At 37.5% G+C, this 27,374-nt stretch overlaps 2 protein-coding genes across 2 annotated transcripts; one reads left to right on the plus strand and one right to left on the minus strand.

Moving 5' to 3' along the window:
• Positions 1-15,617: 15,617 nt before the first annotated feature.
• On the minus strand, positions 15,618-17,635 carry LOC135084861 (uncharacterized). Its single transcript, XM_063979601.1, has 2 exons — positions 17,540-17,635; positions 15,618-16,068 (listed from the first exon to the last, which is right to left on the minus strand). Exons 1-2 carry the CDS (start codon positions 17,552-17,554, stop codon positions 15,760-15,762), a joined length of 324 nt encoding a protein of 107 aa, XP_063835671.1. The 5' UTR covers positions 17,555-17,635; the 3' UTR covers positions 15,618-15,759.
• A 2,091-nt stretch (positions 17,636-19,726) lies between these two features.
• Positions 19,727-27,297, plus strand: LOC135085082 (small ribosomal subunit protein eS21). The gene is made up of 4 exons (XM_063979858.1): positions 19,727-19,818; positions 19,901-19,959; positions 21,263-21,454; positions 27,233-27,297. The coding sequence occupies exons 2-4, from the start codon at positions 19,910-19,912 to the stop codon at positions 27,240-27,242; spliced, it is 252 nt and encodes an 83-aa protein (XP_063835928.1). The 5' UTR covers positions 19,727-19,818; positions 19,901-19,909; the 3' UTR covers positions 27,243-27,297.
• Positions 27,298-27,374: the final 77 nt, after the last annotated feature.

Below are 27,374 nucleotides of genomic sequence, written 5' to 3' on the forward strand. Positions count from 1 at the left end.
AGACCTAGTGCTCCTAAATATAATGATACATGGGATGTATCCACAGTTCTTAAGTATAGGTATTGAAATGGAATATAAAAATAGACTGCTATATTGTAATTTTAGCCACATGTCAAAGAATGCGAACATTAAATTTAATTGAAATAAACAACATAGTTATTAAGGATGATTGTGTAACAATTAAAATTGATAAATTAAATTAAAATTAATAAAGACCTCTGGTCAAGTCTGATACGTGTCAGCCATTTACATTACCTTTCTTTAGGGATAAAGTAGAGATCTGTCCTGCTCAAGCACTTAGTGATTAGTTTGGTGCAATAAAACATCTTAGAAAACCACACAAAAAGGTTTCCTCCAGCACAATCAGCTGTTGGATAGAGAAGTGCATGACAGAAAGTGGTATAGACACATCAATCTTTACCATACATTCATAGCATTAGGCACGCTACAACATCTGCAATGTTTAAAAAAAAAAAAAAAAAAAAAAAAAAATGATAATATTGATGTTATACGGAGAACAGCTGCTTGGTCTGTCACAAACAGTATTTTGAAGGTGTTACAATAGACTCATTATAAATAATAGTTACTTTGCAGTGAACATTTTTAGAAATTAATAAGTTTATATGAATGCTATTTAGCTCATAAGAAAAATATGTCTGATTAAGTAGTGATAAGGGTAATAGTTACTAATTAATGAAACTTTGAATAAAACAATACTTTTTTTACTTGAACATGTTTGTTTAATTTTACAATTTGAACATGTTTGTTTAATTTTACAATTTGAACATGTTTGGTTAATTTTACAATTTGAACATGTTTGTTTAATTTTACAATTTGAACATGTTTGTTTAATTTTACAACTTTTATCTTTGAACATCTACACTAGTTATCTTTCATCATCGAGGACGAGACAACAACGAGCATAATTAATAGTCAAACGAACTTACCTGTACGTGAAGTTCGACTGTAATTATGCGAAGTTGTTGTCTCGTCCGAAGATGATGAGTCCCACCCAAACCCTTGGTTATTGTAATAATTAAGAGTAAGTAATTACAAAACGCCCCAGTTGTAAAATTAAACCTAATTACTTTAAACTTGAATGAGTTGACAGGTATAGATGGCGTGGTGGGACCTAGGTACGACTGCGTTCAGAAATATTTTATTTTAGCTTTAAAATTGTGTGACGCCAGAGGATGTAAGCCGGGACTACACTAGTTATCTTTCATCATCTTCGGACGAGACAACAACTTCGCATAATTACAGTCGAACTTCACGTACAGGTAAGTTCGTTTGACTATTAATAAATGACAATAATGTTGATCGAATGTATGAGGATCTATTCAGTGTAGTGAGTGATGAGTTCAAAACCACATTCCCACAGAAAAAGATCCGAATAAATTCGATAAAATGTAAATTTGACGACTGGGCTACAACCGGCATTCACAAGAGTAGAAATAAAATGTATGAATTATATAGACTTAAAGCTGATACGCAAGATCCGAATGTTATAGAATACGTTAAAAATTACTCGAAAATATTTAAAAAGGTTTGTGTGGCTGCTAAATCGAATCATCTTCGAGACATGATTTTAAATTCTAATAATAAAGCTAAGGCTACGTGGAACATAATAAATAAACAAACATGTAAAAATAAATCGAAGGATAACACCTTCTCACTGAAAGTCGGGAATGAAGTTATAAATTCAGATACAAATGTTGCAACCACATTTGAGACATTCTTCTCAAACATTGCGTCCGAAACAACTAAAGCATTGAATTCATCGCCAATTGTTGCAGAGTCTCTCTTAAAATCTTAAAAGATGACACCACCCTTATTATTGAACGTAAAGACATTGCCACATATAACATTGAGGTGAATAACATATTATCTCAGGCCATAGCATGGCTCAAATGTAATAATTTAAAGTTGAACGCTGGCAAAACAAAATACATACAGTTCCGGACAGTAAGAGGTAACTCACAGCCTTTGAATGTTACAGTTAATGATGACCCCATAGAAGAAGTTACACAAATAAAATTCCTAGGTATGAATGTTGATTGCCATTGTAACTGGAAGACTCATATTGATGACCTGTGCACAAGAGTTAACAAATTCGTATATGCTTTAAGAAGGGTTAGCAGAGTTGTATCTGTAAAATCTGCGCTCATGGCTTACAATGGCTACGTTGACTGTATTCTTCGTTACGGTATTATTCTATGGGGAAATTCTGTAGATATCCACAGCATATTCTTGATACAAAAGCGATGTATAAGAGCTATATTTGGCATTAAAAAAACCGATTCCTGTCGGCCATACTTTCAAAAACATAATATTCTTCCTATTCCAAGTTTATATGTATATGAAATTTGTCTATTTGTAACTAAACATAAGTCTCTTTTTGTAAAAAAACAGGAAGCTACTAATAGGAGAATACGATCCCAATATTTGTACAAATTACATAAACCATGTGTAAAACTGTCTGCAGTGTCACGAAATGCCTATATTATGTGTATAGATATCTATAATAAATTACCTGATCGCTTTAAAGATGATGAATTAAGTTTAAGTTCGTTTAAGAGGCTCACTAAATTGTGGTTATTGAAAAATTGTTTCTATAGTTTGAAAGATTTTATGGAGCATAAGGAATAGTTTTTTAATTTTATTTTAAGAGAAATGTGTATACACCTGTAATGGTAGGATTTGGCGATCTAACTTTATTATTGCAATAACTACTGCAAATGTAATGTACCCAAATTTATGCACAATAAATTATTTGATATTTGATATTTGATATTGATATAATGTCACCGAGTGCCAGTCTCTACTCCAGTTCAGGCATATAGATTGTAATACAGTAATTAAAACCTTCAGAGAATTGAATATGAAAAAAACCGAGGACCTTTGGGGAATCTCTGTCAGTATTATTGGGACAATTATTGACACCATAGCTCCTCACCTTGCATTCATTTTTAACACATGCATTGATCAAGGTTGCTTTCCTAGTTTAATGAAATTAAGTAAAATAATCCCATTGTTTAAGGCTGGTGATAAATGTGACCCCTCTAATTTTCGGCCGATTTCTATTTTACCAGTACTTAGCAAAATTTTTGAGAAAATTATATTTCATCAACTTCTTTCTCATTTTATTTTCAACAAATTACTTCACAATAAACAATTTGGTTTTACCAAAGGTAGAAGTACTACTGACGCTGGAGTAGCACTACTGAAACACGTCTTTGATGCTTGGGAGAGTAAAAAAGACGCTGTTGGTATTTTTTGTGACCTTTCAAAAGCGTTTGATTGTGTAGACCACCAAACCTTACTAAAAAAATTGCGACATTATGGTGTTTCGGATGAGGCACTTGATCTGTTGAACTCTTATCTCACAGGCAGAAAGCAAAAAGTTTGTATTAATGGAACTGAGTCTTCTGGAGCACCTCTTACCATGGGTGTGCCGCAGGGATCGATATTGGGACCTTTGCTATTTCTTATTTATATTAATGACCTTCCCTACTTTGTAAAAGATCTATGTGATATTGTGTTATTTGCTGATGACACATCTCTCATTTTCAAAGTTGATAGAGGTAAAGTAAACCTTGATGATATAAATGACACACTCTCACAGGTTTTGCATTGGTTTACTGTTAACAACTTATTGTTAAATGCAAACAAAACTAAGTGCATTAAATTTACCTTACCTAATGTGAGGCAGGTTCCCACACAATTGATGGTGAAGAATGAACCATTAAATAGCATAAGTTCCACAACATTCTTGGGAATCACTTTAGACTCTAAACTTCAGTGGGGTCCTCATATTGAAACCTTGTCAGCAAGGCTCAGTTCAGCTGCTTTTGCAGTGAGAAAGATAAGGCAATTAACTGACATTGAAACGGCAAGGCTAGTTTATTTTAGCTATTTTCATAGTATAATGTCATACGGCATATTGTTGTGGGGCTCAGCTGCGGACATTGAAACTGTGTTCGTTCTGCAGAAGAGAGCAGTGCGGGCCATTTATAACCTTGGACCCCGATTTTCCTTGAGAGAATTCTTTAAGGAGATTAATATACTGACAGTAGCTTCACAGTTCATTTATGAAAACCTTTTATATGTTCGCAAAAATATAGAGCAATTTACTAGAAAGAGTTATTTACACAAGTTCAATACAAGAAACAAAAATAAACTTGCCGTTCCAAATTTCAGACTGCACAAGATTGGTAATTCATTTATGGGGAAATGTATTAAACTTTTCAATAAATTACCACAAACTGTTGTAGAATTGCCCATTCATAAAGGACATTGTCAGAAACCGCCTAAAAACCGCCCAAAAACATTAACCCATCATAATTATTTTCTATTTTTTTTAATACATTAAGCACCCTTTCATTCTAATGGACACTTAAGCATTGAAAAATTAAATAAATAAGTCTTTTAACGTTTATTCTATAATACTATTACAACTTCCGGACGTTTTGGTGCGTGGCATGGTCTAAAACCTATCAAGTTCCATAATTTTTGCCGATAAAATCTGTACGAAGCATTACCGTACTTTATTGCTGGGAGTCCATGTATAGTGATGTTCCTGCGGCCATCATAGACAATAAAATATCGATTTTGAAAATAAAATAAATCGATTAAACTGCTTTGAAGACTAGATTTGCGTTAAAAGCTAAAAAGATATTGACACTATTACAAGAAGCTATCTAAAGTGTCCAACTGGTCGAAGGTCGTAAATAAAATAAAAATAATTAGGACCATAAACTGATATTCATGGTATCATAACTGTAAAAGTGTCAGAATCCGACGTTGAATCCAATGCCAGTTGAAGTGTGAGAAACATATATCAACCTAGTATAGTTGCCAGTCTCTCATAATCTATGCCAATGAGGGTTTTCGCGATTGAAAAATCCGCCAGATGGCAATACGTAGACGTGAGGTCCAAATTCTGCATGATTGGTTATTTTTGACATGACATTGACAGATATCCACCAATCATGCAGCATTTGGACCTCGCGTCTACGTATTGCCATCTCGCGGATTTTTCAATCGCGAAAACCCTCATTCATAGCACATGTATAATAATAGACCAAATGAACTTTTATAGATTGTGAAAGAGAAGATAAAGATTTTATTATTTTATTAAAATCTTGCCACGAAGTAGTTTTTCAGTAGAAACCAGGATTGGATAATCGCTACAGGCAAGTATCAGAACATTTTATAAATATTTTTAATCGATTATATCCTTGTGAATCGTTTTAATAAATTGTCATTTTACTTTTTCAATTAAAACTTTTTCAATCCCTAGTCTTGTCAAACTGTCATAATGTCAACAAATTATAAATGTCACGTCAGTTGACTCAATTTCAGTCTTCTGTGCGTTTATTGTATTTTTATTTCAATGAAATAGTGCTAAAGGGTTAGTACTAAAAGTGAAAGCCTTTTTTCAGAAAGAAAACCAATGTGGTGCCCTTATTATTCATACTGTTTGAAAGTTACAAGTCAGTGATACAGAGTTGCCGACATTATAACTCCGTAGTGATACCATACCAAAGAAGAAGTTTTCCTAAACACTTGTGTTGTTTTTATATGTGATCGAATAAAAAGGATTAATTCTACTGCTCAAATGGAATAACTTATCCCAAGAGACCGAATATAAAAAAAACCTCTCCATAGAAATTATCACCATCACGAGGATGTGAATTTTTTTGAGAATTTGATATTGGTCCTGTAAGAAAAGTAGTTGTATTTCAGTAGTAGAATCAACCCTTCTTGTTTCATCAGCAAGAGTAACTATAAAAACGCCCTGTAGGTAGGTATTATTAAGCTGAAGAGTTTGTTTAGTGTCAAAGACTGTCACACAGTGTAACTTAAATTGGCATATTATGATAATGAACATAAAAACTTAAATAAATATTTATGTTAATATTTTTTCTATTTATTTATTTTCCCAAAGCTTCACAGTGACAGCTGAAACAGCAATACTGTTGTAAAACTAAACTTGGAACAAACTGTTACAAATATTTTACAAATTAAAATAAAACCGCATGTTGCTTTACTTTCTCGTATAGGTAATAAATGTAATTAATGGCTAGATTATTAATGTTACTTTGTTACCCTCAATAGTGAGGAGATTTTATAAAATGGTAACCCTGATTTTCATGTCATTCAAGTGCTCTTTCTTCGCATAGGCTTCTGTGATTTGGCCAAGGGCCACACACATTGCGATAACATTATGCGACATTGATTTGACAGCAGCGGAGTGAAGTCTTGCGACTATGCAAAATGATACCCTGTAATCGTAGCGCATATAGACATAGACGGGGCGGGGCACATAGCTCGTAGAGCTGATGGCAGCTGGGGCAGGAAAGTTCTTGAGTGGCGACCACGAGCCGAAAGACGTAGCGTGGGCAGGCCTCCCACTAGGTGGACCGACGATCTGGTGAAGGTCGCGGGAGGTGCCTGTATGCGAGCGGTGCAGGATCGGTCTTCGTGGAAATCCTTGGGGGACGCCTTTGTCCAGCAGTGGACGTCTTTTCGGCTGAAACGAACGAACGAACGATACGTATTACCACTATTTACCAGACATTACTATTTATTGCATACTCGCCGGATTACACGTAGGAGCACGCGCGTAACAGCTTCGGCCTTGCATTATTATAAGATCTTGTTCCGCCCTTTTACGAACTTCCTCCGTGAGGATATCCCCGCCGAATTCTATGATGAACCTATCAAAAGTCATATTCTGCAATGTCAACCCACCACAAGGTGGACCGACGACCTGATAAAGGTAGCGGGAAGGCGCTGGATGCAGGCCGCTACCAACCGTGCGATGTGGAAGTCATTGGGGGAGGCCTATGTTCAGTAGTGGACGTCCTGTGGCTGAAATGATGATGATGATGATGAAATGCCGCTTTAACGAATACGAAGTGCTCATACAATGCGGCGTATTTTCTTCCAGTCTTTAGTCAGGACTTTAGTCGAATTAAAACCCCGGTTGAACGTGATATAGCCGCACTAGAATACGATGCTTTTTTGCATAATCGCAAGACTTCGTTCCGGTGTCGACCGAATGTTATCATGATGTATGTGGCCCAGGGGTTACCGTAGCCGCTAAGGTTTGAAACTTCTTGCTTAAAATATTGTAGTCTTTGGCATCTAATAGACTACGATGGTAGTCATGGAGATAGGAGTTTGTTATCTCGTGTCAGATGTAAATGGTGAAAAGAAAACTCATGATTCGTGTTATTTTTATGCAATATGTAGGTATTTTATAAAAGTGGAACCCCGAGTGATCTCCAAAACCCATTCTATTATTATATACGATTCGGCTTCGATATCTATAATACAATAGGAGTTTATTTCATGTGTCAGATGACAAGGGTGGAAACAACCTACGATTCATGTTGTTTATTTACGTGCAATATGTGGGCATATTATAAAAGTGGAATGCCGAGTTGTATTTCTAAAACTTGTTCTATTATTTTATACTATTTGGCTGCGACTCGGCGTGACGACAATACAAAACATTTTTCGCGAATCGGTGTTCATACATTCACACAATACATTAGACGCCATGTTGTCATAAACGACATATTATAAAATCGCTGTGATTTAATATTCTTAATCATTAATTTTATGGCAAGTGTCCATCAGGAATCATTGTTCTTACACACAGAATCGTATTATTTCGCTTTCGGGTAGTAATATGTCAAAATTGTTGGTTCTTAGGCGAACAATGTATGGAGAACGAACATTGTCCTTTAAAGCACATATCAAAAGCACCTTAATGAAAAAGGGCTACTATAAAGTTGATGATTATATAAAGGATAAAAATGTTTGGAATGTTTAACTACCTAGCTCGCATTAATACTTATGACTATAATTTGTATATTTTAAAGACTGTAAAACCTTGAAAAGGAGGCTGACAATAGTGACTGAGTTTCTTGCGCTGCTTCTTCTCAGCACTGGCCCATTTATTGTCCCGAAGCAGTGGTAGGGTTAATATTGGGACGTGTAAAAGCGCTTTTTTAAAGCCTATTTGCAAAAATAAATGAATTTTATGAATTTTAATTTTATGAATTTTATAATATTCAAAAAAGTTTAAACTAAGTATATAACTATAATTTATGTATTAACTTACTGTCAAAAGACCTAAGTTTAGCAGCTTTCATACTGATATCATGCATGGTTATTTTTAAATAAAATGTTAAAGTCGTAAGAGCCATAATATACCGAAGTAGAGGGCACTTACCTTAGTCCAGCTAATTTACTTTATTCAAAGCATAAAACTAAGGCTATAGGGCCAATAGTTCAGCCACAATCTTAAAAAAACAAACAGAAGGTAAATTGGGTGTTTGAAATGCAAATGAAAAGCTTCATTTATTTTGATTCTGGTATTTTTACCCCCTTAGGGATTGAATTTTGCAAAATCCCGTCTTAATGAGGAGGACCTACGTTCTAAAAGGAACCCCCATGCAAAATTTGAGACTCCTAGCATTTGTAAGAAATTTCTGAGATTTCGTGATGAGTGAATCAGTCAGCGACCTTTCTTTTTATACTATAAATAAATAAATATTACATTTTGCTTTAATTTAAAACCTGTCGCTTAAAAGTGACTTTAGTTTTTTCATCTTTTATTAAAGGTTTTGTTACTAGCATAACGCTAATAATTTCGCTGCCTGCTGCAGTCTTTCCCGAACATTTTAATCCGGGCCTTTTCAAGGCAAGAGTGAATAGGCACTTACACAGGGCAGATTATGTACCATCCTAGACTTTAATTTCACATAATACCTGCCTTGGCATAAAAAAATCTCTCGCAGTAAGCAGCACTATAACCTACCACAAGATATTCGTCTTCAGCGCGATCAGGGTTAAGTAATTTTATTTAGACCGAAGGTATGATGTGTTAATGTAGCTGGCAAGCAAAGCGGCGTTATGAATAAATTGGACGTAGTTATGCTACAACGTTCCAACCCACACGCAAGTCGAACTGAGAAAATCGCGTTTTTGTAAATTTGTGGTAGGTACGCTTTTTTTTGGTAGCGAGTAGAACTGAATAGTATGTATCACTTCAACTAAATAAATAAACGTTTATTACATACTTGTTGTTTCGTATGAGAATTGAAGATTTCAGTTGCAGTAGATGATGAGCAGAAAAAAGACAGTTACAGGTTCAAAGGTTGTAATGCGTAGACCAAATAGTAATGATATGCATAAAATTCAAATTTTGACAGCGATACGTTTTTTAAAGTAGCCAATAAGAGCGCCGCTGAGTGAAGTCACTGCGTTCCGTTTTACGTGGGTTTTAGGTTGGCTTCAACATGCCCCCGGCCTTGGAAGCACCAGCTTCTAATGTGTATTCTCGTGGAACAGCGGGCAGATCTTGGTGAAGGCACGGCGTACCACTCCAGTTGCTGTTCGTATGTCTGCTACTCGAGATACTCCATCCTTGCCCGGAATGGTGGTGATGATGCGACCCAAGCTCCATTTCAAGGGGGGAGAATTGTCCTCTTTTATAACCACAAGAGTATTGGGTTGTAGGTCTGGCTTATGTTCACTCCATTTTATCCGAGTCTGCAGCTCTGAGACATATTCTTTGGTCCATCGCGTCCAGAAATGTTGTCGAATCTGCTCCACTCTCTGGTATCGGGTGAGACGACTAGTTGACTCTTCGGAGAGGTCGGTGAAAGCAGGCGCTGTCAGTGGACGACCAACCAGAAAATGCGATGGGCAAAGAGGTAAGAGATCGTGTGGATCGGATGAGAGAGGATTGAGAGGACGGGAGTTCATGATAGCTTCTATTTGTGCTAGAACAGTGCTTATCTCCTCAAAGGTCAGATGCGCGTTACCCACTGTTCGAAGCAAGTGATGCTTGCACGATTTGACCCCAGCCTCCCATAAACCACCAAAATGAGGCGTATACGGTGGTATTAACTTAAATTTAATATCGTGACTACACGCAAAGTCTGCAATTTCAGAATGTGACTGTGATAAAAAATGTTTTAATTCGTTCATGAGGCCTACAAAGTTTCTACCATTGTCAGAATAAATTTCAGCAGGTTTACCTCGCCTGGAAATAAATCTTTTAAGCGCTAAAAGGTAAGAATTTGTGGAAAGATCGCTCACTAACTCTAAATGTACTGCTTTTGTTACAAAACATATAAAAATGCAAATATACGATTTAATGAGTTTAGAACCTCTGCCCTTTCGGTTTAGTACGAGCACTGGCCCGGCGTAATCCACTCCACAACGCATAAAGGGGAATGTTGGAGTGATTCTCTCTTGTGGTAAGTTACCCATGATAGGCATAAGGGTTCGGCCTCTCAATCGAGTACATACAACGCAAGTGTGCACTACCTGCCGGGCGAGATCCCTGCCGCTGACTGGCCAGTATGACTCACGCACGCTGTAAAGCAGCGCTTGCGCACCTGCGTGCGTCAGTTGCTTGTGCTCGTGACGGAACAACAGCACTGAAAACCAATGTTTACCAGAAATTAGTAAGGGATGTTTCTTTGCGTACGTAAACATTGCAGAATTCTGTAAACGGCCACCTACTCGCATTAATTGGTTTTCATCTATAAAAATATTTAATTTGCATAATTTATTGTTTTTCTTTAGCTTATTATTATTAATTAACATATTATATTCAATTGGAAAGGATTCAATTTAAGACATTTTTACTAACATTAAATCTGACAATTTCAATTCATCAACAGTAAGTGAGCCAGTGCAACGTTTATTTTTATTTGCGTAAATTATAAATAAATCGTACTAATACATAAGCTCCTGCTCGTCTCATGCGATTAAACTGAGAAAATCGTTCAAAAGGAAACAAAGACTGTGGAGATTGCGTTTGAGATGTTAAAGCGAGTACCTGCTTGATTTTTGTTTCAGGTAAGTCCTTCTGTGCAATTTCAGAATAATCAGTGGACATAAGTAGGTTTTGTACTGTCAAAGGTATTGTCATGAAGTAAAGAGGGACCGTCCCACCACAAACTTGCTGAAGGCAAATCCTCCAACTTGACACCTCGTGACACGAGATCAGCTGGGTTATGTTTTCCGCTGATATGACGCCAAGGAACTTCCTTAGTGATCTCGTGAATTTCAGACACCCTAGGCAACTCTTCTAATTCCCTAAACTTACGAAGTTGAGAATCAAAAGATTGCGTAAAGTTACAGTTACTGTAATTAAAATGTTTCGCATTAGTGTAAATGGGGCCTGAAATGATCCAACCTAGTTTTGTGTCGTGTAAGAATGGGCCATTACATAATCTAATTTTTTCAGTATTTAACAAATCCCAAAACTTGTCTGCGCCTATTAGAATATCTATGTCATGAGACTTGTAAAAGAATGGGTCTGCCAAAAGCATCTTATCAGGAATCCTGATTTGTGCGCTTTGTAAAGGTACTGATGGCAGTGCTGAAGTAATATTCGAAAGAACAAAACATTGCAAATTAGTTTTATAAGCTGCGGTCCGTGACTGAATATCGATGTTACACATTTGCGTAGTTTGTGTCACCGAGTTTCCAACGCCACGTATTTCATGAGTGGACTGTATTAGTGGTCGTCTTCGTCTTCGTTTCAGCCAAATGACGTCCACTGCTGGACAAAGGCCTCCCCCAAGGTTTTCCACAATGAACGGTCCTGCGCTGCCCGCATCCAGGCTCTTCCCGCGACCTTCACCAGATCGTCGGTCCACCTAGTAGGAGGCCTGCCCACGCTACGTCTTCCAGCCCGTGGTCGCCACTCGAGAACTTTCCTGCCCCAACGGCCATCGTCTCTACGAGCTATGTGCCCCGCCCACTGCCACTTGATTTTAGCAATTCTGCGAGCTATGTCGGTTACTTTGGTTCTCCTGCGGATCTCCTCATTTCTGATTCGATCACGCAGGGAGACTCCGAGCATAGCCCGCTCCATCGCCCTTTGGGTGACCTTGAGTATTAGTGGTAATTTTAGTGAATCGCATAATTTCTTTGTAATAAAACTGCGCTGGCTGCCACTGTCAAGCAACGCACGCGCGGTGTGATATTTATTGTGAATATCTGCTATTTCAATCAGCGCCGTAGAAAGCAAAACAGGTTGATGGACACTACTTAGATCGCATCGTAAATCATCTATGTGTGCCTTGTTTACCTGGATCGAACCAGAGCCCCGATTACGGTAACTTTTATAACGTCTACAATCCAGACGCGTTTCTGATTCTGCGATACGATTGGTCAAAACAGCTGACGTACGCTGTTGAACGACCAATCGTATCGCAGAATCGAGAAGCGTGTCTGGATTGTTGACGTTAAAAATTACCGTAATCGGGGCTCTGATGTGTTAAACTTATTTGATTGTTTTGACGTCGCGGGCGACGCGGAGGGGATGGCCTGTTGCCGCGCCTCGGTAACCGGTTCCTTATTAGAGTGCAGCGATAACATTGATGCAGACGATTTGTGTGCGTTTAAATCGTGCGTATTGCGGTGAACTAGCGAGTTATGTTTATCGTTACATAGTCTACAAGGCCCGAATCGACAGTTCGCAACCGTGTGTCCCTGACGCAGGCAATTAACGCATAGGTTATTTTGTTTTACAAAATTTAGTCTACCTATAACATCAGTGTCTAAAAATTGTTGACAAGAGTATAGTGGATGCGGCTTTTTGCACATTAAGCATAATTTTTTCGATTGTGTTACGTTAGACTTGCTATCGTGTTGCTTGTCTGTGGAAACATTGCAGTGAACCCTTGTATTTGCGTGTGAAGTTTGTTTATAATTATTATCGGGTTTGCTATGCGACACGGATAATGTTTCCAACATATCAGCCCTACTTTTAAGGAAGTTAATCAAGTGATCAACCTTCAATTTAGTTATGGAGTCACCAGTTTCAGAATATAAAGTGCCTTTAAACTGTTCCCACTCACGTTCTGTGGTTTTGTCGAGTTTTGACACGATTAAATAAATTATTAAAGTGTCCCAAGAATCTGTAGGCTCCCCGAGGACCTTTAGAGCGCGTAATTTTTTTAAAACAGTGTCTATTAATTTTCTAATTGAAACTGATGACTCCTTACCTATTGTTTGAATATTGAACAGTGACTTGACATGATTATGAAGCAATAACCTACTGTTGTTGTACCGATTAAGAAGCAGTTCCCACGCAATATCATAGTTAGCACTAGAAAACTCCAATGAATCTATCACCAACTCAGCACTACCCTTAAGCGAAGATTTTAGGTAATGAAACTTTTGTATGCTTGAAATTTCAGTGGAATTATGAACAAGTGAAAGGAATGTATCCCTGAATTCCAGCCAGTGCTCATAGGAACCGTCAAAGGTGGGTATAGTGATGGTAGGTAATTTAACAGATTTTAGGTTATGATTACTATTTAAATTAGCGGTTATAGATGCACTAGACTTTGAAATTATGCATTCCGCCTTGGCTAAAACAGTGTAGTAAGAATCTTCGAATGATTCTCTTTGGTTTAATTGTTCATCGAGATCACTATCTAGCACTGCTTCTTCTAGTTGTGTTTGAATGCAATTAAATTCAGTGTAAATACTAGTAACGCCTTGTATGCGCAGTTTCAAGTCCATGACATTCTGACTAGGCAAAACATCTATACCATCGAGTGATTTTAGGTAGTTAGTGAACCTTGTAAGCCTCGCTTTGATAATACCTCGTTTTTTAACGAGTTCTCGTATCAATTTAATATCACAGTCACTGTTAGTCCTATACGGAGACTTGTCACGGGTTGAGCCCGTACTTAGGGTGTCATAAGTCTCGGATACGCTCATTTTGGTAGTAAATGAAAGTGGAGTACCTACTCACGGTTTTAATTACTGCGAAGATGCACTTGGTGCTTGCGGTTAATTTCGGTTGAAAAGTCTTGACCGAGCGGGTAACTCACATCCACGACTGCACTGAAATCAGGAGAAGCGCAAGTATCAAACACAAATAGAGGAGATAGGCTGGGAAATAGAAAGGTTGGCTGGCCGTACCGTTGCGCTTTATGATGATGGGGCAGCTCCAGTACCAATCTTCGAATCCTGGCCGTTGCGTAGTCTCAACATATATTATTGTATGTGTGGTATTTTGTTAGTCATATTGGGCAACAAATGATGCCATTAAAAAATAATACCCTTTGTATGAACTTGATTTATTTTTGTGTTATATTCAACTGGCCTATTACCCCGGTTTCTGATTTGAGTTGAAATAATATTTATCTCATTCTTCTTTTCTTTTTTTCTTTATCTCATTGTAAGTGGACTATGTATAATGTTCTTATGAGAATAAAGTCTTTAAACCTAAACATAGTTGAGAATGATACGGCCTTTCGCCCTAAGGCCCTATATTTCAATAGCAAATACTTACCTCTACCTACTGTGTAATTGCCACCTAGCTTGTGACAGTCTCAAAGACTCAATGTAAATGAGTTTACCTATTTAGTAAACGTTTCTTTTGGATTGGATCATTTGTTCGTTTCATCCAAACGTTCATTGCTGGACAAAGGCCTCCCCTGAGGATTTCCATAACGGCTGGTCCCGCGCCCTTCACAACCGGAGGTTTCGAGTCTGATCTTGGAGACGCACCGATATTGAGACTAAAACGTCTTACGTACAAGCCTTTAAACACTTCGATTTTAGAATAGGAAATGTGATACTTTATCATCAGTAGGTACCTGACACAAAGGAGCCTTCGATCTGTCTAGTTCCTTTTACTTTACTCAAGAAAGCGTTTTGTATTATGTAGGTACCTACTTACATAAGTTTTAGTATCTGGGGGCACGGCAATGCCCCCGCCAAGTCGAGCGCGAAGCAAACACTGCCGTACCATCCTTTACTGGAACCATTTCGCCGCATTTTCAGGCCCCTATTTGAGAAGCTCTGGATAAGACCAGAACGCAGAAATTTTCGTCATCTAGTAAGCTATAATCACGTACTTAAATTCCAAAATTTCAAGTCTGTTGGTCATTTAGTTCCGAAGTTAAGCGAAAGCAAAGTTTTGCATTTACGACACTCACTCACTCAGTAACACCACATCCCAACTAATATTATAAATGCGGAAGTAACTCTGTCTGTCTGTCTGTCTGTCTGTCTGTTACGCTTTCCCGCTTAAACCTCGCAACCGATTTTGATGAAATTTGGCATAGAGATAGTTTGAGTCCCGGGAAAGAACATAGGATAGTTTTTATCCCGGTTTTTGAAACAGGGACGCGCGCGATAAAGTTTTTCTGTGACAGACAAAATTCCACGCGGGCGAAGCCGCGGGCGGAAAGCTAGTTCATAATAAATACTACTCCGGCACCGCGGCACCGTGGTGTTCGCCTGTATCGCTCACCGCTAGATGGCGCTAGCACTAGCAAGCGGTGTCCAGATTTTTTTCCTTTCTAGAGCCCCCCGTCGATTAAGTTGAATGTTGTGTAATTTGCATTTCGTTGATTTCGTTTATTATATTGTAAGGTTCGCTAAGGTTATGTTATTAAAACAATTCTGACTTTTACAATAAGGCCTCCCCAAGTATTAAGGTACTCGAAACATATTTCGATTAATACCTTGTGATAACATAACATAAACTCTACTTAAATAAATAAAAAATAGGCGCCTATAATAAAGATTTGGAAGTAAAATGAAAACAGGTATTGCAATCGAATCCGGTATTTATTAGCAAGTCGGCATAAATGCTACAATATTATTGCAATTTTGGATAACTGGATCTAGAAGTCTAGATTTACATTAACAGACTACTGTTTATCATGTTCATCGATGGGCAATATCAGGTACTCATAATGGGATGGTAGGTACTTTCGATGTCAGACCTCCCAACATCGAAGCGCCTGGTACACTCGAAGCCATGGAGGTGATCGTGCCAAGTCCGGAGCCGACGGCGCCCTTGACGGCGGCTTCGGCGCCGGTGGCGGCGCCTGCGACGGCTGAGAGCGGGCCGTCCGACAACGCGGAGCCAGAGGCTGAGGCGATGCCGGATTGGACAGGGCTGGAGGCAGCGTTGACGCCGGAGCCGACGTTGCTGACGGCGTCCAAACCAATCTGTGGGCGCGCCGCGGCCACCGCGAGCACAGCGAGGAAGCAGACCTGAAATGACGACATTGTCACCATCATGCCATTTAAGTCTCTGCTGCACTACAGCGTTACCTGAGAAACACGGCGTACTACTTCCTGCATCACGACCTCACACTGAGACCTTTTTAGGGTTCCGTAGTCCTGACAAGGAACCCTAAAGGTTCGGCCAAACCAGCCGGCTGATCGCGTGTGATCGCGTTGGCATGGCTGAACCTTTAAAGTTTCGATATGTCTGTCTGTCTGTCCGAACCCCCCCCCCCCCCCTCTCTAAAAACTCAACTGTTGGCTTCAAAAAGCTGGAATAATTCATGATAATACTTATTCCTGTGTGCGTACATGAATTTTATTCATCCAAGGTCACAGGGCGTCCACAGCTGAACATAGGCCTCCCCAATGACTTTCACATAGCACGGTTGGTATGGTAGCGGCCTGCATCCAACGCCTTCCTGTTACCTTTATCAGGTTTTTTTTCATTTTGCCGGAGGAAAATAGGCTGCTATTTGACCTACACTCCCCACGCTTGGTCAGATGGTGATGACTTCTAAATTCGGCCTGATGAATTTACTGGAGGCTAGTGATGTAGTAGTTGCGGCAGATTTGAGCTACTTCCCGTGGATGTAAGAGGCAACTAATAGAGGATATTTTTATTTTGTTTTTATCCACAACGAGGAAGTTCTTGGCCTGCATCTCACTCAGGCTGAAGGTGGAAGCGAGCTTCACCCTGAATACTCAACCACAGAGGGACTGGCTATCCTAGTTACCTCTATAATAACTGCCGGAACACAACAATGCTGTTAACGTTGTTGTTATAGCGAGAGACTTAGGTAAGATTAGCCAGGCGGACTTAGAACAGAAAAAAATCTGCCCTCACTAGAATCGAAGCCGGGACCTTTGGGTCTAAGGCTAGTGGTCTTGCATCAAAGACAGTGACAGGACAGTGCAGTGAAGGCAATGAACTGATAATGATGACCGAACTGACGACGATGAGACTGACATTCTTATCGCGTTACAAAATTCATATTATGATTAAAATAACTAATTTCATAATAAATAAATAGGCTCAAAGTTGCACAGTACAGCGTACTTTGGAGAGGGTTATGCGTGGTTATGCTCGGTGTTTCTTTACAAGATCGAATCAGAAATGAGGAGATAATTTTAAGGAAACGAACTAATTTCGCTGACATAGCCAGATTAGCCAGGCGGATTAGCAAGCTAAAGTGGCAATGGGCAGGACACATAGTATCCGACCGACGACCTCATAAAGGTAGCAAGAAAGCGCTGGATGCAGGTCGTTACCAACCGGCCTTTGTGGAAATCATTGGGAGAGGCCTATGTTCAGCAGTGGGCGTCCTGTGGCTGAAATGATGATGATGATAATTAATTATTCTTCACTCTGCGAGCCAACGAGCACCATTATGTAGTGAGCCCAGTTCTCCAGACAAAAATAGTGTACCTACTTATTAATAAAATTATAAAAACTTACCAATACGAATTTCATGATGAAGCCGGTAGTCGTGTAGTGGAATTAATGTCTCGATGTGAAATTTTCGCTTAAATACCTCAAGTACAATAGCTGTCTTTAATTACACCGAAAACAAACGCATCTGTGCACATAAACCAGGGCTAAGATGCTATCAGCCAAAAATATAATTACGAGTAAAATAATTTAAACAATTGTTATTCTAGGAGTTCTATATGTACGTCCAGTCAATATCGATATTGAACATCGAAAATGTATCCTCGATTGAATTTTGCAAAATCTCTACTTAGTGAGGAGCACCTACGTTCTAAAAGGAACCCTCATGCAAAATTTGAGATTCCTAGCATTTGTAGTTTCTGAGATTTCGTGATGCTTGAGTGAATCAGTCAGCGAACTTTCGCTTTTACATAAATAGATAGATATTACATTTGCTTTACTTTAAGACCTGTCGCTTAGAAGTTACGGTTTTGTTATTAGCATAACGCTAATAATTTCGCTGCCTGCTGCTGTCTTTCCCGAACATTATAATCCGGGCCTTTTCAAGGCGAGAGTGAATAGGCACTTACACAGGGCAGATTATGTAGCCTGTAGGTACCATCTGCATCCTAGACTTTCATTTCACGTAACATCAGGGCCCCGATTACGCTAAAAATATTCATCTTCAACGTGCCCGGACGTCAGCTGTTTTGACAAATCCGTATCGCAGAATCGAAGAAATCAAAGAAGCGCGTCTGTATTGGAGACTTTAAAAATTAGCGTAATCGGGGCACAGGTCCGATTCGACACGACTGCCTTGGCATAAAAAAATCTCTCGTAAGTAGTCAGCAGCACTATAACCTACCACAAGATAACGTCTTCAGCACGATCAGGGTTAAGTAATTTTATTTAGACCGAAGGTATGATGACGTCAATCATTAATTACCGTTGATACGCGTGGGACAGGTCAACAAGCCACAGAAGTTTACTTACCATAATAAATAAGTTTTACGTCATCTTGCTGCTGACTAATTTATTAAATAATACAAAAATAGGATACAATTATGAGCGAAACAGTAAAGTAGGTATAGCTAAACATTAGTAAGTACCTACTTAGTTTGCATCCTAACCCTAAGTACCTATCTATAATAATTAAATAAAGGTAATTGATCTTGACGGTAAATGTTGTTTATTCAACCTAAGAATAATGTTCAACTTAATAGATTTCTTACCTAATAAACATTCCTTAGAAGAAATTCTTAAAAGTGACTTAGTTACGAGTATTTGCTTAAGTGAAGCAACAAATCAAACGCACAGCGTTGAATAGAGCTCTTTGATTGGTTCGTGTGTCACCCTGTGCGTCAACGCGCACTGTGAGACCTCATAGTACCTAATGTTTGTGAATACGGGCGTTAGTCTTACGGAACCCTACTCGTACAATGCGCGTGCGTGGCACGAAATGCACTTGGCCGTTTTTTATCTTCTACTTCTACTTCGCCCCATTAAGCGATTTATTTTTTTTATTTTTTATTTGTCCAATATTTCGCAAACGGATCCCTAAACCAAAATGGCCCCTAAGTCATTTCAAAGGACCTATTCAAATCTCAAAAAGTCCGTGTAAAGTCTCAATTAAGCGCCTCATCTTAAGAGTAGGCGCACACCGTTAATTTTTAGTTGGCCGATAGTTGTGCCCGATTTTAAATTGTATGAAGAATCGACCAAATCGAATCGGCGTAGTATGCGCACTCCCATACATGCCCATACTGCCCATACTGATCAACTGCCCGACTAAACTATCGGCCGACGAAAAATCAACCGTGTGCGCCTACTCTTACTGAAACTCAATGAAATAATAATATTTATTATCATCTATCATCATTTTATACATCATGTGGTCCATTAGGATCCATAAATTAAAACCATGAAGCTAATTATCTGTAGCTTCATGATTAAAACTCAAGACTTGGCTGTACAGCGTATGCCTTTGCCTTTTGGGAAAATTCTAATGAAACACGTTCCATTTCACTAAGTTTCTTACTTTGGAAATAAAGCCGGTACACATTGACTAGTATTGATAAATTGATTATTAATTATTAAATTTTAATATACCACACACAGCTTTGAAAGTTATTAATCTCTCGTTTAAATTAAAACTTTATTAAATTTAGTTATCAATTAAAACTGACAGGTAATAGAAGAACCGGTACAAAATAATGGGCATTGCGTTACGAAAGGACATCACTATTGCAGCCGCCATTTTTCATTCTTTCGCTTCTGTCATTTCTACGATCCGTGTGCGATTTTAGGTTAGTTTCTCAATATTCTTGGAAATAATTCAGTGATAACGGTGATTATTGTTTAGTGTTAACGTGGAAATTCACATTTCAGATATCCAAAATGCAAAACGACGCTGGAGAATTTGTTGACCTGTACTGCCCGAGGAAATGGTGAGTGCACACGTTTTAGGTTATTGTCTTGAGATTAGCATGTTAATTTAATATTCCCAATGAAAAACAATTATCAAAGTATTTGTATGGTGTTAGCAAGCTCATTTAAAGCGGTTTATTTAGTATTTTCTATGAAATCCTTGTATCCTTGTTGCACGATCGTGTCACATCTTGCCGCGTGTTTCCATGTAAATCTCTTTGTTTCACGTTTCACCACAATGTTTCACGGTTTAAATTCAACTAAATTAATCCAATTTCTATAAAAATTGCAAATTGTATGGTAATGTTTATCATGCTGCTTCTGTCAAAAGTTGTTTACAAGGTTACTGAACTGTGTATTTCAGCAGAACCAAATTTAGCTGCACCACCAGCCTTTGTCATGCAGTCTGTATACAATATGGTTGTCATTCTAGTCCTAAATTACATTTATTTACACATCAACATCTACACTTATAAAATATTTTAAAGAGGAAATATTTCTTTGAACTGAGGCACTGAAAGTACTGGACCGATGTGAAATATTCCTTCACCATTTGAATCCTATATCCTTCCTACTGAAAATCAGTGTTGGGACATCTTACAAGGTGTCCCATCTAAAACTGAGCGGGCGCCCTATTAACATGTATTTGTCTTTTTATTTTTATTTTAACCTATATTGTATTGTCATAAATTGTGTTAAAAGTATAGAATTAAGAGATTAAGAATAATACAAATAATTAACCTACATAGACTAAATATTTACAAATAAAAAATATGTCCCAAATCGCTGTCCAAACAACGCGACATGGTGCCCAGAAAGCTGACTGCATTTCCGCGCTGAATGGCCAAACTGATTCGTTGGCCAAGAAATGCGGTAGCTCTTCTATCACCTGTACAGTCAATCGGCCGCTTAGCTAATTCCCTGTACAGGCGATGAGCACTCGGTCCCCACGGACCTAGCGTCAAATGGCTCAAACATGTAGGTACTACTAAGACCAACATTAAATAAATAAATAACTATTAAATAGTACTTACAAATTATCGAATATATTTGCTCTTCTTAAGGAGCCTTTACATGTCTCATAATCTTTTTAGGCCCAGAACAGACGGTGAAACGCAACTGAACGAAACTGCAACTGCTAGTTACTTTTGAGTTGCATCTAAGTTTCTGCCATAGCGTCCGTTGAGAGACCACACATGACGCGACTAGTTTGAAACTTTCAGTTTCATTCATCAGAATCATCACAAAGTTGCAGTTGCGTTTCACCATCTGTTCTGGGCCTAAACCAGTTCTGCTAAGCTCACCGAACCAATAAATTGGCAGCTCGGCCAGCAACCGCCTCATCCACGCGAAGGACCACGCGTCGGTGCAGCTGGTGCTGGCGGACGTGGACCCCGCGTCGGGCCGCGCGCTCGACTCGGCTCGCATCTACGTGGTCTGCGGCGCCATCCGCCGCATGGGCGAGTCCGACGACTGCATCGTGCGCCTCACCAAGCGGGACGGGATATTAGTCAAGTGAGTTTATTTATAGTCGGCCGTTTGGTGTAGTGATTCGAAACGGACTACTATGCCGAGAGGACCCGGGTTCGATTCCCGGGGTTAGTCCCAACGGCCCCGGTGGATCTGCCCCGTCAACGGGGTGGATGGGAAAAAGTGTTTCAACGACCCCGGTAGTCATAGTCTTAGCGTTCAACGGGGTGGATGGAACACATCAAGTGTCAACCACCCCGGTATATCGTTTAACGGGGCGGATGGATCAAATCAAGTTTCAACCACCCCGGTATTTCACTAAACGTGACGGATGACACAGATCTAAAAGGTTCCATCTCGGTATTGCATACCGAAAATAAAACCTGTTAATAAAATAAAAAATAATAATATGTAAATAATAATCAGTTTTAATTAGTTTTATTTATCAGTCACTGTTTAAAAAATCTTCAGCATAAAAGTAAGTTTAATTATCACAAAATATAGATTATCATCATAGCTGGGCACCGTTAATCAAATAGTTAACTTCGTTAATCGTTAAACCGTTACTAAAAAACTTAACTTCGTTAAACGTTAAAACGTTACATTTAGGATGATTTAACGCAAGTTAACGTTAATCGTTAATCCGTTAACACGTGATAATAAAACGAAAAAAAAAAATTGTATGCAAAGTTCAAATAATTTCGAAAGCTTGTATCGCGCATGGAATTTATTCCTCTTTTAGGTTTGCGCTACAAGCTTTCGAATTTATTTGAACCTTGCATAAGTACAATTATTTTTTTCGTTTTAGTACAACTGCATTTCAGAATAAAAGCTTTTATTATAATTTTATTATATACACTTTAGTTGTATCTCAATCTCAGAGCCTTGGTACAATTACAATACAAGTTAGCACCAAAGTGCTCGAAAAGACAAACCCAAACTCGATAAGTTTCCACCGTTTCGTTTAGGAATTCCTATAGCCACCTCTTGACTCCATCATCAGGACCCTGGACATCATCTAGTACTAAAGTGCTCAAAATGACAAATCCAACGAACCCAAATTCGATGCGATTCCGCCGTTTCATTTAGGAGTTTCTATGGCCACCTCCTGACTCCATCATCAGACCAGCTCAATGGTACCATAACGTTGCATTGTCATCGTACTTACATAAGTATACCCAGCTCAATCGGTTGAGGAAAACTGGTCTTAAATTCAGTTGTAAATAAATAAAAAAATGCATTTTTAGGGTTCCGTAATCCTGACAAGGAACCCTTATATTTTCGATATGTCTGTCCGAGATTTTGCTTGGAAACTACTGGCACTAGAGAGCTGTAATTTTGTGGAGGTATATACAGGGTGGAATTTTGTAATGCCACCTGGAGGGAAAGTACCTACCCATAATACTGTAGATAGAAATTTTTTCTCAAAGAAAACATTCCTTTATTTTTGAAAAGAAAGAGAACTGCATTCAAAGATTTTCGAAATTTTTTCGAAAATTTAGCACCATACCAAAAAAATTTCTGTAAATAATTACAATAATTCAAGATTTCATGGTTTTCCTTTCATTTTATCAATCAAGTTTATTTGAGAGATTTCATCCTTACACATAACCCTAACGATCGATGCAATAAAAATACAGGGTGTAATTTTTAACAGATTTTAGTTGGTTCGATTCCCGAGTCTAGCAAGTAAATTTTTGGAAATCTTTGAATGCAACTCTATTTCTTTTCAAAAATAAAGGAATGTTTTCTTTGAGTAAAATTTTCTATCTACAGTATTAAGAGTACTTTCTCTTCAGGTGGCATTACAAAATTTCACCCTGTATACAAATCACGCCGACAAACGGTAGAATAAATTTAAAAAAAAAAATTTTTTTAAGGGTTAGCTCCCCTACATGTAAAGTGGGGATGTTTTTTTTTCATCTTCTACCCCATCGAGTGGGTTATCGTTAGATAGGTCTTTTAAAATGGCTTAGGGGTTTCTAAGACTATTTTTTCATTTAGGGATCTGTTTGCAAATTATTAAAGGTTAAAGTGCCAATTTTTGTTCGAGTAGGGTGTCCCCCCCCCCCCCCTCTAAAAACTAAACTGTTGGCTTGAAAAATCTTAATAATACTGCTTTTCATGAACTTTCATGGAAAACTATAATGGTTAAGATACATTTAGTTAGTTTAAGAGTAATAGTCATTTAACTCATGTATTATAAAATTTCTTAACTAGTAAAAATTCCTTAGAAGAAAATATAAAAGGTGACTTTAGATGAAGTAATTGCTTATTATTGCTTGCTTGTGAAATATATTCAACTACGGAACCCTACCTACACTGCGCGTGTCACGACACGCACTTGGCAAATTTTTTTATATCGTTGCGTTGGTAATCTGGTTACAAAAACTGTTGTTTTGGGTTTTGGAAGTTCTGGAAGCCCGAACGTACTTGTCAGAACGCGTTTTTCAGCGTGTCTGCTGTATCTTTTTGGTAAATTGTAGGTAAGTACTGGATTAACGATTAACGGACTTATGATAATTTAACGGAAGTTAACGAGTCCGTTAACATTTTTTAAAGTTAACTTAAAAGTTAATCCGTTAATAGAAATGTTAACTTCGTTAATTAACGATTAACGGATTAACGAGTTAATGCCCAGCTATGATTATCATTAGGTCATAAACCTATAGATTACTTTTAGAATCACAGATGCGCAATTGCATTAATCAGTCAATATTAATAACACTCTAATAGTCTAATGTGCTAAAAAGTAACTCTAAAACTCCTCACTAACAAATAATAACAAGGAAATCTAAAAGTTTACAAAATATAATTATTATTTAAGAATCACAGATACATAGTTACATTAATCAGGTGTTGATTAACAATAGTACTTAAACTTCTAATTAAATAAATCATTAATAACGAAAAAAAGTATTCTAAAATGGACATAAAAATATCATGGTAACAAATTATGATTATTAGTTTTAGAATCACAGATGCGCAATTACATTTATCAGTCAATAAACACTTTAATGTTATTAAAAAAGTAACTCTTAAACTACTACTAACAAATAATAACAACAAAAAAAAAAATCTAAAATTATTACAGAACATAATAATTATTACTTTAGAATCACAGAGACGTTAATTTTCATACAAAATAAATTTTATAAAATGTGATTTGTATGAAAATTAAAATAATTAAAATGAAGATGTCAATTTTCTAATTTCACCATACCATTTATATGCCCATGTTATCATGGGCTAGTGTCGGCTCATATACCCATTTACCTAACACCATGTAGAAATAATAATATTTTTTACAATTATATTTTGTGTCAATTTTACAAATTATTCTTTTGTTGTTAATGATTTATTTAATTAGATAATAGTTTAAGCGCTAGTGTTAATCAACAACTGATTAATGTAGGTAACTACGTCTCTTCGTCGTCGTTACGTTCCCTCTAATATGGTCGAGTGAAGCGATGGCTGGTTCACTCGTCATGTCTGTGAACAGGCGCTGCTTTCGGGGACTGGTCAATCCAAGTTATTCAAATTTATGTATGCGAGTCATTTCTACTAGTATTTTAATATGTAAGTCTAGATATTAGCACGTCACTACCTTGTTTAATATACCACGCAATTTTGTATACCCATTCTTATAAGGTACACCATACAAGAATGCATGGTAAATTCAGTGAACTGCTCCTGAATCGAATGAACCTACTACTGCTATTTCTATTTATTTATATTAACCGGCAGACAGTGGTGACTGAGTTTGTTGCGGCGCTTCTTCTCAGCACTTGCCAAATGTTGATCTCGAAGCGCTGGTAGGGTAAAAAGATTATGAGACGTCATGTAGAGGCTCCTTAAGAGCAAAATGACGATTTGTAAGAACTATTTATTAGTCTAAACAAATAAAGAAATTTTGACTTTGACTTTGACTTCTGTGATTCTTATTATATTCTGGAATAATTTTAGTTTTTTTTTGTTGTTATTATTTGTTAGTAGTAGTTTAAGAGTTACTTTTTTAATAACATTAAAGAGTTTATTGACTGATAAATGTAATTGCGCATCTGTGATTCTAAAACTAATAATCATAATTTGTTACCGTGATATTTTTATGTCCATTTTAGAATACTTTTTTTCGTTATTAATGATTTATTTAATTAGAAGTTTAAGTACTATTGTTAATCAACACCTGATTAATGTAACTATGTATCTGTGATTCTTAAATAATAATTATATTTTGTAAAATTTTAGATTTCCTTGTTATTATTTGTTAGTGAGGAGTTTTAGATTACTTTTTATCACATTAGACTATTAGAGTGTTATTAATATTGACTGATTAATGCAATTGCGCATCTGTGATTCTAAAAGTAATCTATAGGTTTATGACCATAATATTTTGTGACAATTAAACTTACTTTTATGCTGAAGATTTTTTAAACAGTGACTGTTAAATAAAACTAATTATAACTGATTATTATTTACATATTATTATTTTTTATTTTATTAACAGGTTTTATTTTCGGTATGCAATACCGAGATGGAACCTTTTAGATCTGTGTCATCCGTCACGTTTAGTGAAATACCGGGGTGGTTGAAACTTGATTTGATCCATCCGCCCCGTTAAACGATATACCGGGGTGGTTGACACTTGATGTGTTCCATCCACCCCGTTGAACGCTAAGACTATGACTACCGGGGTCGTTGAAACACTTTTTCCCATCCACCCCGTTGACGGGGCAGATCCACCGGGGCCGGTGGGACTAACCCGATTCCCGGCCGGGCAGAAATTGAAATGATCCGTTAAGCTAGCACCCATAACACAAGCATTAAGTTGCTTACTTTGGGGCTAGCTAGTGCCGTGTGAAATTATCCAAAGATTTATTTATTTACTAGATTTCCGCCCGCGGCTTCGCCCGTGTGGAATTTTGTCTGTCACAGAAAAACTATCGCGCGCGTCCCTGTTTCAAAAACCGGGATAAAAACTATCCTACGTCCTTTCCTGGGACTCAAACTATCTCTATGCCAAATTTCATCAAAATCGGTTCAGTAGTTTAGGCATGAAAGAGAGACAGGCAGAGTTACTTTCGCAATTATAATATTAGTATAGATTTTATTTATTTATTTATCACTGTCTTCTTCCTCGGCCCCTCTATTCTCCGTCTTCCTCACCGCGTCCGACCATCTCGTTGGTGCCCTGCCCCAAACATGTCTGTCTTCCATTTGTCCCAAGATAATTTGTTTCTCCAGACAATACCTTGGAGACTGCTTATTGTGTCCAAAGAAACAGAGGGTACGCTGGGAGGTGTCACTGTATAGTTAGCGTTAGTTTGGACCACCCAATGTAGCCAAAAAGTTTACAATGCAACGTTTGTAGGTACTTAATAATTAATTAATATTGTTTTATAAAGACTGAAAGATGTGAAAGTTAATTGATCATTAATTATAATAGTTTTTTTTACCCGATTACAACAGAAGAACAGTTGTTTTTTTAATCTCTACTACTTACTAATATAAATGCGAAAGTAACTGTCTGTCTGTGTCGCTTTGACACCTAAACCACTAAACCGATCTTGATGAAATTTGGCATAGAGATATTTTGAGTCCCGGGTAAGGACATAGGATAGTTTTTATCCCGGTTTTTTATACAGGGACGCGAGCGATAACGATTCTCTGTGACAGATAAAATTACACGTGGGCAAAGCCGCGGGCGGAAATCTAGTTTAAACTATATGACAACTTCTCATCTTCAACTTAAAAAGTATAGTCATTGATATCATTGAGTTGGGCATGCTTAAAATGTTATTAACCTTATGTATTTTGTTTCAGGAATTACTAATGGATTGTAAGGAGCACTATTTTTAAGGAAAAATAAAAAAAAATCACAAAACTTATGCAGTATTTCATTTATTATGGCCTTATTATTAATATCACAAGATAAATGCACAAGTTACATATTATTTTAGTATTT

Source organism: Ostrinia nubilalis, chromosome 27 (genome assembly GCF_963855985.1).
Source record: "Ostrinia nubilalis chromosome 27, ilOstNubi1.1, whole genome shotgun sequence".
NCBI lineage: Eukaryota > Metazoa > Arthropoda > Insecta > Lepidoptera > Crambidae > Ostrinia > Ostrinia nubilalis.